Source organism: Hydra vulgaris, chromosome 03 (genome assembly GCF_038396675.1).
Source record: "Hydra vulgaris chromosome 03, alternate assembly HydraT2T_AEP".
NCBI classification, from domain to species: Eukaryota; Metazoa; Cnidaria; class Hydrozoa; order Anthoathecata; family Hydridae; genus Hydra; species Hydra vulgaris.
In genome coordinates, this window is record NC_088922.1 from 54,340,001 (window position 1) to 54,351,351 (window position 11,351).

At 28.5% G+C, this 11,351-nt stretch overlaps 1 protein-coding gene and 1 long non-coding RNA gene across 2 annotated transcripts; both read left to right on the forward strand.

Annotated features, from left to right (window-relative positions):
- The first annotated feature begins 1,672 nt into the window (after positions 1-1,672).
- LOC136077780 (uncharacterized) lies at positions 1,673-3,605 on the forward strand. Its single transcript, XR_010637272.1, has 2 exons — positions 1,673-1,769; positions 2,754-3,605. It is a non-coding gene; the product is annotated as an uncharacterized LOC136077780 (long non-coding RNA).
- Positions 3,606-5,161: 1,556 nt separating this feature from the next.
- LOC124809274 (uncharacterized) lies at positions 5,162-6,950 on the forward strand. The gene has a single exon (XM_065793704.1). It carries the CDS (start codon positions 5,293-5,295, stop codon positions 6,730-6,732), a length of 1,440 nt encoding a protein of 479 aa, XP_065649776.1. The 5' UTR covers positions 5,162-5,292; the 3' UTR covers positions 6,733-6,950.
- The last annotated feature ends 4,401 nt before the right edge of the window (positions 6,951-11,351 follow it).

Here is an 11,351-nt window from a genome sequence, read left to right on the forward strand (position 1 = left end):
TATCATTTTATATATTTTATATATGAATCGTTTATGATATCAATATTGGGTATCAAAGTGACTGACGCAGGATTATTTATACTTAAATGGCTTTTCATCAGCTCAGTTAGTAAATAATTCAAATATTTTAAAAAAGCCAATAGGACAATAAAAATTTTTCAATAAAAAATCTTCTCTTGAAGGTTCTGCTTTTGGCACTACTTTAAAAAATAATAAACGGCCAAAACTTTGAACGCTCATTTTTATATCGATATCGAATGAATGAAAATGCAAATGAAACTTGCTATTTTCTTCAATACAAACCCTCAGTTTCCTTTTATTATTTTTTTTTTAATACTGTTATTTAGGTGCCCCAAGAAGACCTAACGGTCTTGTCACAGAGCACCGCGGAAGTGCATTTAACCAGAAAGTTCACGCCTCCTTCCTTACCGTGACGCGAAAATATGTCCAAGGCTCGTTTCGAACCTGGATCTCTTGCTTAAAAAGCAAGCGCTCTAACCACTGCGCCACGGCCGCACAATTTCCCGTGAAAACTTTTCTTGAAGCTCTTGCTTTCTAATTTTTTTTTTCACAATTAAGAAAAGTTTTTTTTACAAGCTTTTAATTTTTACCTTTAAGTAATTTGCAGTTGCAGTGCAGTGGTTAGCGAGCCTCAGAAGCCAGAGATCCGTGATATAACGCCACCTCTGGGCAAGTTTTCTAATATCGGTAAAGAACTTTCTTTCAAATGCTCTTCCGCGGTGCTCTATGCTAAGACCATAAGGACTTCTAGGGGCACTTATAATTAAAAAAATTTTAAATGGCGATATACAGAATAAATCTGTTTATCTTCATACTACACAAACTCGTCAGCCTCAGATGAAAAATAGGAAACATATAAAATTAGACAGATGTCTAGAAAGAATTTAAGATTATAAAGGTGAGTCAACTATATTGCTACAAAAAATGATAAAACCTTTTTCTATAAGTTGCCTAATCTTGAACTCCGGTAAATCAGTAATGTAACATAGGAGGTCATAAATTTAAACTTTCTAAGAGAAACTCATATCAATATGCTTATTCTTATATGATATGATAATAAGTAAGACTAAAAATAGAAATCATAATTTCGATATAAGTAAAGAAAAAATGAATGTGACAAAAAACTCTTTTTGTATAAGAATTTAAATTTTGTCATTAGTACTTTATATTCTGTTTACATTTGTTGTAAAATACATACTATATTTAAAAAAAACAAGCAAACAAGGCTTCTGAAAGAAAAATCATAAAAATCTATTTTATATAACTCTTATCTTCAGAACCTTTACAATTTTAAGACGAAATAATAAAAAAATAACAATAAATTTTACTATAAAAACTGAAAATCTAAATCTAAAGAATGATCATAATAATAAATATCAAATATCACGACCTATATCAAAAAAGCTTTAACAAAAAAAGACGTATTAAAGTCAACTCTATAAATCTGTTATAAATCAAAATAAATCAATGAATATAAATATTTTTATAAATCAAAGTTTATTTTAAATTAATAGTAACTTAAAATGTCATTTATAGCTAGAATGAAATCTTTTAATTTGTTTTAAAAAACAGAAAACGAATCAAAGGATCAAAATTATACAAAACTATTTTATTCCGAAGGTAAGGTGCGCAATAAGTAATACAAAATTGATAAAACTTTGTTCTACAAAATGGTTCATTCAGCAAATCATTTTTTCTTAGTGAGTACTTATTTGAATGTTTTGATGTAAAAAGATTGTTAAAAACAGGTAGGGATAAATTGTGTTACCACATATAAGTAAAACATAAAACATTAAAGACTTAAAATTGTATACAAGCATAACGTCTATTACGTCTGTATACGTTAAGTTTGTATACATCTTTGAAGAAGCAAAAATACTTAATGTCTATAGACATCAAGTACTTTCGTTTCATCAAAGAAAGCTTTATTTGAGTGGGAATGAAAAAAAGATCCATTTAGTTTTGTCAGTATTTAACGTTAATTTATGATATTGATACCATTTAGAATTGTATTTAAGTTCATTATTAGTAATTGAGAAAATTTTATAAACACCATTACGGGATTGGAACTGGTTAGTGTCATCAGCTTACATAATACTTATCAGGTTAGAGGCTTTGCTTAGGTTGTTAACATAAATTAGAAATATCAACCCTTCATGAATAGAACTCTGTAGAACACCACAGGTTATATTTAAACATCACATTGATGGCCATCATTATTATACGCTACTTGCTTACGATTTGTTAAATAGCTTTTAAACCATGCTAAAACATTATTTAACTCGTACCATTTCATTTCTTTGTATTGAAATATTATGGTCAACCATATCAAATGCTTTTGATTGGTCTATAAAAATACCTAATGTAAATTGAGATTTTTCAAAGGATACGGAAATGTTGCGTACAAATTGAATAATGACATGCTCAGCTGAGGAAAAACCAATTCGGTTTTAAAAAAGGTAATTCAACTGCAGTTGAATTACCTTTTTTAAAACCGAATAGGTTTTTGCATAGTAGGTTATTGTAATTCAGATAATTATTAACTCTGTAAATTATTATCTGAATTGTTCTCTGTTATAGTTCTTTGTAGGATTTTTAGAAAATATGAATATGGTAGAAATGAGGCAAGATAATTGTTGACTTTAGTATATTAAAGACAAAATTTATGAACGAAATTTATACAATGTACAAAAAATAGTATATAAAAATTTAAAATTAACCTTATTTTTCAGACTTCACTCTCTAAAGGTGAGGTGCAGACTAATAGAAGCGCTCAAATAAAACACCGATGTTCAAGAAGGGCTCCAAACTAAAAGTATTTAATTACAGACCACTTTCACTTACTAGTATCTCTTGTAAAGTTGTGATGCGTTTCGTTTGAGACCAGATTTTAAATCATATCAAAAAACCAACACGGTTTTGTTTTCAAAAAATTGTGCTTGACAAACCTTCTGGAAACACTTGATTTTTTAACAGAATTATGTACCAGGGATACGCTACAGACGTAATCTCACGGATCTGGCAAAAGTCTTTGACATAGTTCCACACAATAGACTGATCCACAAAATTCAAAACTACAGAATCAAAAAGAAACTTTCACGTACCATTCAATCGTCCATCGTCGTCAAAGTATATTATGCGTGGTCATAATCAACGACTTGCACAGCAAAGAGTAACCAATTGCATGCCAAGAGAATAATTTTTCACAAACGCGTGTGTCGCAGTGGAATACCCTGCCGCAAATAGTAATTGACGCGACTTCGGTTAACATGTTCAAAAATCGACGTTCAAAAGTTGTTAAACATTTAAATCAGTTAAAAGAGAACTTTTAAACGATAACCGGAAATAAACTCTCTTCACATATGCTTCTACTATTCTATTATATACTTACTTACATGCTTAAATCATTGTATTTTATTGCAGATGTGCACGAGTATATTGAGGCTGTTGGTATAGAGGTGCCTCAAGCAGTATATCTTCGTTGATAATTTAAACATAGTGAACATTTATGATTTTTCCAAAGTCTATAAATTTCTTACGGATTGTTGTAAATATTTAAAATTTTTGATTATTAAAATAAACTATGCTGGTATCATGTTTAAAAGGCCGTAACGTTTTAGCTATGTATGTCTAGTAATAAAAGAAATCCTAAAGAGATATAATTACGACTTTACCATGAATTCAACGTAGTATTTTCTACATCATGAGTTCCCCTCTTTATTATATCTGTTACAGTCAAGATTGTGAGTACCTCCTTTGAGTATCCCTATGATGGTAAAACCTTTTCCATAACTGAAAGATTCAAAAAAAAAAAAAATCTGCTATTTTTTTGTGATATTGTTTCATACTATCAAACAATTTCTTGAATCCTTTTTTAAAAATATGTTTAAAGATTTTTGAAACTTGTTTTAAAAAAAAACATTGTTCATTGTTAAAAATTATTTTGAAATTTAAGAATCGTATAAAATTAACTTTTTTTAAACTTATAACCATTTTGAAACCCAATGACAACTTTTAAAGCAAGTAAAACAAAAATGCATAAAGTTTTAGCATAATTTTTTTTTTTAATTTTTCGTTTCAGTCAAGTTTTTTATTTTTTTTTCCTTCAAATTTTGTTTCGCTTTGTTACACAATTTACATTATAAATCGTTTTACAGTTATAATAAATTCAACAAAATAATTTTTACATAGTATAATATTTGCAAGATGAGATATATTCATATGTAGAATACGGAGATTCGTATACGAGTCTCCGAATTCTTCAGAAGACCATAAAGTCTTGTCATCGAAAGCTTTTTTGTCATGTTAATTTTATCATATATATTTCAACAAAAGGTTAAAGTATCAACGCAGAAAGTAAAAAATACCCAAAAATTAAAAAAACACCATTCAAATATATAAATCATGAATTATAAATAAACGTCATACTAAGCTCTCTTTTGAGAAAACAGGATATGTTGGTTTGCGATCTTGTGCAAGAAATTAATCAAGTGCTACTAAGTTTGTTTTTATTCTTATTATATGTTTATTTTTATATAAACTTACATATACTTATACATATATATTTAATATATACTTTTACATTTCCAACTATGTTTTTGAAAAATGATTTAAAGCTGTTTTTATTTTGAAAAAGTTTATGAAAGTATATATTTATGAAAAACAACATTTTTAAATTTAATTGCAAAATAGTAAGCAAAATTCTAAAAATGTTTATTGAAATAAAAATTTAATGACCCATTATAATTAAAAAATATTAAATTATGTTATCAAATCAGTGCTATATACAGTTATTCTGCGTTTTTGAATGCCATTTTCAACCGAAAAACTATTTACGTGCATGCTTACATTTCACAAACAAGTTCCATTACTAAACTGCCATGTTATCAATTATCTACTTTAATTATAAGTTAATAATTATAAGTTTAAAGTAATTATTATTAACTCTGTTGCTATAAAGAAGTGGAAATATACTTGCAGTATTTTTTTCACAACACTTAAAAATGCGTCGGTTCACTTCACACTTTATTACAAAACATTAATTATGTTGTTAACAAACATAACCTATCAAAACCTTAATTGTTTAAGAATTTTTTTGGCATAGTTAAGTAACGGTCCACCGTTTTATGAAACTTATTATTTCTTCGGCATTTTTGTTCACAGCCTACATCAAATAGTTTTTTTTTAGAGTTATCAATGGTTAACTAAAGAAATAAAAAAAACTAGATATAAACTACAAATTGCGAGAAACACATGGATTAAATTATCGCAATGAATTATCTTCATATAGTGCTGTGTAAAATCTGTTTTTTACAAGTAATAAAGTTTCCGTACACTAAATCCACTACAGAGGAAACTTTGCAGAAACTAAAAGATAACTTTTTGAATAACCCTATGGAAGACTGGATTTACAAAGACCGCTATTTGACATTAAAGCAACTTGGTCTTCATTATTTAGATGTTAATCGATCAATTCGTTATCCGCGTCAGCCATCAAACCGAATGAAAAATGCTTTTTATAGAGCTATAAATGGCGAAAATATGAATGTTGCATTGCTAGGTGGCTCCATATCAGCAGGAGCAACACTTTTTAAAGATAACAATGAGCGCAAAATATTTTTTTATGCTTTACAAGATTATTGGAATAAAACAGTAACACCTATAACTGGTTCAAAAATGATGATTCATAATTATGCAATTGGCGCTACAGGGAGTGATTTTTATTCTTATTGCATTGATAACTATGTGCAAGGTAATGCAACAGATTTAGTTATATGGGAGCTATCTGCTAATGATTACCATAGATTTGATAATCGAGACGTTCCTCCGACTTTGCCCCTTGAAATACTTACAAGAAGTGTTATGCGTTTAAAGCGAAAACCAGGGTTACTTTACGCACATTTTTTCCGTGGAAAGGATTATCGAAAAGAGTTAGAGTGCAATAACTTAGAATCGGACGGAGCCAACTATTTATCTAGGTACTATCGCATTCCGTCAATTAGTTGGAAAAAATTAGTTTGTCGCAAGCTTATTTTAAATGAACAAAAAATGTTTAGTAAATTGTTTGCTCAGGATTCTTCGCACCCAAGTTTGCTAGGACACGCTCAAATGGGATTTCTTCTCATTCATCTAATACGTAAGTTATTCATTCAGGTTATTGATGACGTTCTTTCTAACTTATCACAAGATTATTTATCATTACCGGGGACAATAAGTCTGGAACCGGTTGTAATAGAGCCTATGCTCAAGCCAGTTTTTACAAAAACAGACCTCGTTGCTAGTGATCCACTTTGCTTTACATTTAATATTCCAAGTAATGGTCAGACTCCTTTTAATTTAAAAAAAATTCTAAAAGTAGTTCGAAATGATGGTTACGTTATTTCAACTGCACACGGTTTTATAGTAAGAAAAGATAAAACTGAAGGTCTGCGTACAAAGTTACCAAACAAGGAGCTGCATATACAAATTAATGTTCCTACACATCAGCAAACACCATCGAAAGAGTGGATGATTTTAATAGGTTCATACTCTAATTTTGGAGGAGCCATGTTTTTCATAGACAGCAAATTGAGTCGCGTTATAGAAACAGAAAAATATGCATACGGAAGTATTGTAGCAGCGGTTGCAACCAAAGTAAAACCAGGCAGGCATGATCTGGTTATTAAATCACTGAAATCTGGATTTTTTATATCATCTGTTATGTTAGGATAGAATTCTTTATTACACTTGTTTATTGTTAATTAGAATGTTTATTTTTTGATTAATAATTCTTTTTTTTTTTAATTTTATTGTTTATTTTTATTTTATTTTATTCTTTAATACACTTGTTTATTGTTAGTTAGAATGTATTTTTTTATTTTATTTTTATTTTATTGTGTACACGTTTTGAGTACAATACTAGTGTCGTGCAGAAAATACGACTTTTACTATTTATTGTATATATTTATCTAACTTTTGTAATTTTATTATGATAAAGTATTTTTAATTAAATTTGTTTAATTTCATCGGAAAATGAAATGTAATGCTTGCGTGGATTATTGAGATTAGCGACGCTAAAAAGTTGGTTTGTACACTATAATAAATTCATATTTTGTTCAGGGTCACATTATATTTACGGACAAGTAACGATTAACCTTTACTTCGCTGTACCATCAAACTACTACCTAGTTACTTACCACTTCCTAATGATTTTGTCATTGGTAGCTAACTGGGTCGCGCATGGAATTTTTATGGGTTTTTATTGGATCCAATTTAAATCCCATATATTTTCCTTTTAGCCTCTTTTGTTTAACTATTTTAAGTCGTTTTCAGCAGAATTGGACGTAATATTTTGGTTAAAAACTGGCGTAATTTTAATTAGTTTAAGGACAATAAATTGTATTAGACACATGATTAATTGGTCAGAAAATTTGGTTTTATATGGTTAAATTTAAAAAAACAGATTTAAGTTTGAAAATATAAATACGTAAATATATTTTCACTTTTACTTTTTATGATTCCAGAAGCATCCTAAATATAACTTGTACTTAAGTATAATTTTTTATAGTTAATGTTTATGTACTATCACAAAAATACTTTTTTTTCTACCTGCTCAGCTTGAAGAATCCAAGTAGGAATGTTAATGAAATAATAATAGCCACTACACTGGTGGGTTTACAGTCAGGCCCGCACAGAGACTTTTTGGTGCCAAGGGTCAATTTTTGTTCGGTGCCCCAAATTTTGGATTGATGGTTGTATTGAATTAAGCATGAGTTTCACTGTTTATCGTCCGTATGTCTACTATCACATTACAATTTAATGAAAACAATAATTATTTTTGTATTAACTATCGCTGCACATAAACATTCTATGTTTGAACTTGGTTATATATGATAAAACGAAAATAGAAATACAATTTAAAATGAATTGAATTATATACAGAGTGCACTCTTGTTCCTTGTTTTGGTGTCTTCTTCTAGATGGAACTGAATTGTCTTATTGTGTTTCCCCGACAGCTCAAGGGTGGCTAAATAACTATCATTATCATACTCGTCCAGCATGTTTGATGAACATAAATATGAAAATAATATTGAAATAAAGATTTCATCTAGATTTATATTCCAAGCAACATTAAAATTATTTTATGAGCATAAACTTCTAACACACCTCGAAAACTTAGATTTCTCGAAGCTAAATGTAATGGCTTTTAGGACGCAGCGTAAAATTTTATACCTTTTAGATGCCTCATTTCTTATTGACTTTTCAAGTTCTGAATCGATCCCGGTCTGATTTTTTAAGGCTTCAAAAGCTGATTTCTAAACGATGTAGTGATTTCTGTGTTGAACATTACTTTGGAGGTTTTTAATTTTTTTCTCCTAGCCTTCGCAATTATATTTCATTCCACCATTCCACATCAAAAAAAAGAGCTGTATTTTGAGGTGATCCATTTAGTATGACTAGTTTAGTATAATCGTGTTCAACTCTGGATAAAACCCTCTTCCACAAAGCGGGGTATAGGTTAACCTATACCTTGACTACTTAGTCGGACGTAGAGTTATTAGATGCCTTTTTCTTTGAACTTTTTCGAAGTCACGTTTTTTCAGTGTACGTTTGTTCTTGTATTCTATTGCAACTTTTTTACAGCTTTTTTTCTGCCTTGGTACCCTGAATCATGCTTTTGAAAACTGGACATGACGTTTTTTTACTCTAAGATGTGTGTTACTTATTTTTAAATAAAATTGTTTCGAAATCGAAAAGAATTTTTTATATAGAATTTAATTCTCAAAGGAATTAAAAAGAAAAAGAATTACACAATTTCACAATATCAAATTAATTTGGAATCTATTAAGAAAGAATATTTAAAAAGTGTTGGAATGAGAGTAACTTGACTGATTTACGTAACATAACATTGATCATGTTTTAAAACAAACCTTTTTTTGGTAAGTGTTATGTAATTCGAATTTTAACTACATTTAAATTTGAGCCATTGCAATCAATCCTTTCACGCAGAAGAAATAGAAATTGTGAAATTTCCATTTAACTTAACTTAAATTTCAATTTCATTTCACGTTCTAAAATTCTAAAAATCTTACAAAATATCTTACAGAAAAAATTTCTATTTTGTCTTAAATTTTTTGTTTAAAATTAATTTTGTTAAATTATGCAAGTAATCTTCCTTTTTTTTTTGCTCCTTGATAATTTGCCCATTTGAAAGTTTGTCGCTTGATAAATTTACAATAAATATATACTACATATATAAATTTATAATAAATATATACTACATATATAAATTTAGGCAGTAGTAAGAAGAAAACATAATCTGTCTTATCACCGAGCACTGTTTACATATTGTCTGTGTTTATATAAAAAGCAAATATATACATAATACGTTTTCAAATACATATATGTTTGCGAAATGCTAAAAATATCTTTAAAAGAACGTGAAACTATAGTATATCTCTACTAATTTAAAATAAAAGTAATATAAACATACATATATATTAATGCATACACATTTTCTAAATTAATGCCTAATAAGATACATTCATTTAGTGATAATAACAACGTTTTTTTTTTGCTATTTTAAATTTAGAATAACAAATATTTGTTATTCTAAATTTAAAATAGCAAAAGTCCGTTGTTATAAATTCTAATTGCAATAAGAGTCTTTTAGATTCTGTTTCAAATTTCTTCAAGGATTAGAGCTCTTCATGATTATTAAAAATTTTAATAAAATCTTTTATTGAGAGTTGCATGTGCTCCCTTTGTCAATATGCCTAGGTAAAATGTATCCAGTGCCCCCCTCCCTCAAGGCGGCTCTGTTTGCAGTTAAGAGGATAACCAGATGCATGATATGTATAGAAAAAAGAACATTAACTTGATTCAGATTTAGATAAATTAATTGTCTCATCTTGAAGAGTGATAATGACACTGGAAGAGCTCCTCAAGATCCACTCAGCCTAGTTAAAGGAACTTTCACAAGTAAACAAAATATAGTAAGAATAACAAAAATTAGGACTTAAAAACCATTAAATAAACCTTGGATATTTTAGCTTCCAATACATCACGAGGCGAATCTCCCTTTTTAAGTCTACAAAGATCTTTTCTGCACCCAGGACAAACAAATGGTGGATAGCATTTGTTGTTCACCTAATATCCTTGAAAGATAAACAACTGAATTTGTTCCTTCTTAGTTTTTATTCGTATTTATAAATGATTTAGATCTTTCGCCATACTTTTCCCAGCAACAGCAACAAGTAGAGTGTATAGTTACGTAAAAAAATACTAATAGTAATTAGATTAGGCGTCTAAACCTTTTGCAATTTAAAAACCATTTAACAACCAAACTGAACTATTTTCTCATCTGAAAAATGAATTAGTTAGTTAAAATTAACCCCTTATAACTAAATCTAAGGCAGTTATTGGATAAATTTTTACCTAATTTACCCCCTAAATTAGGTAAAATTTTATCCAATAACTGCTAAATAGTCAAATTAAAAATTATAACTTTAAATTTATTTTTTTATTAAAGTTTTTATTATATAATTATCAAAATGTATAAATTTTGATGCAAAATTCGGAAGAAATAAATGTAATGAAATGAATTTTAAAACCTGCTTTATGAAATTTTTTAGTGGTTTTCGGTGAAAAAAATTTTTTTTCAATTCAATTATTTATGTTTAATTTTTTTGAGATTCGGCTTAAAAATTTTATTACAACTAAAAATGTATGATAGCAACGCGTTTTTTGATTTTAGAAAATTTTTTTTTTGAAACAGTATGGATAATACTATTACATAGTAAGGATTTGATTTGAGTGCCACAACATAAAGCCTGGATGTCTCTGGGTTTACAGTGTTACCTAACAAAAAACATTTGTAATACAATAATTCAATTCCAAACCATTTGCCAAGAATGTTTTTCTGCGATATATCCATTACCAGTTACCATGATTCGTGATAAATTTCTGCTTCAATTTGTTTTCTTTTTTAGTGCTTGCATTAATTTCAATTTTTATAAAATAAAAATAAACAAATGCAAAACATAATAACTTATTGCATATATACTTATACAACATGGTAACAACATTTATACAACATGGTCTCAACATATACGCAACATCGTTACCATCCTAAAATTACATTAGTATATTTTATTGGTGACGAATAAAGTTGAAGACACGTCAAACCATACACACCCTGAAAATCTGGGACCTAATGCTGAAAAAATATCCCATCAAAATTCTTTTAACCAATGATTGTGTATGTTATAAGGTTCTCATAACACCAAATATTGAAATCATAGTTTGAAATCCAACAGAGATATTTTAATTTGGATATTTTGTGCAGAACG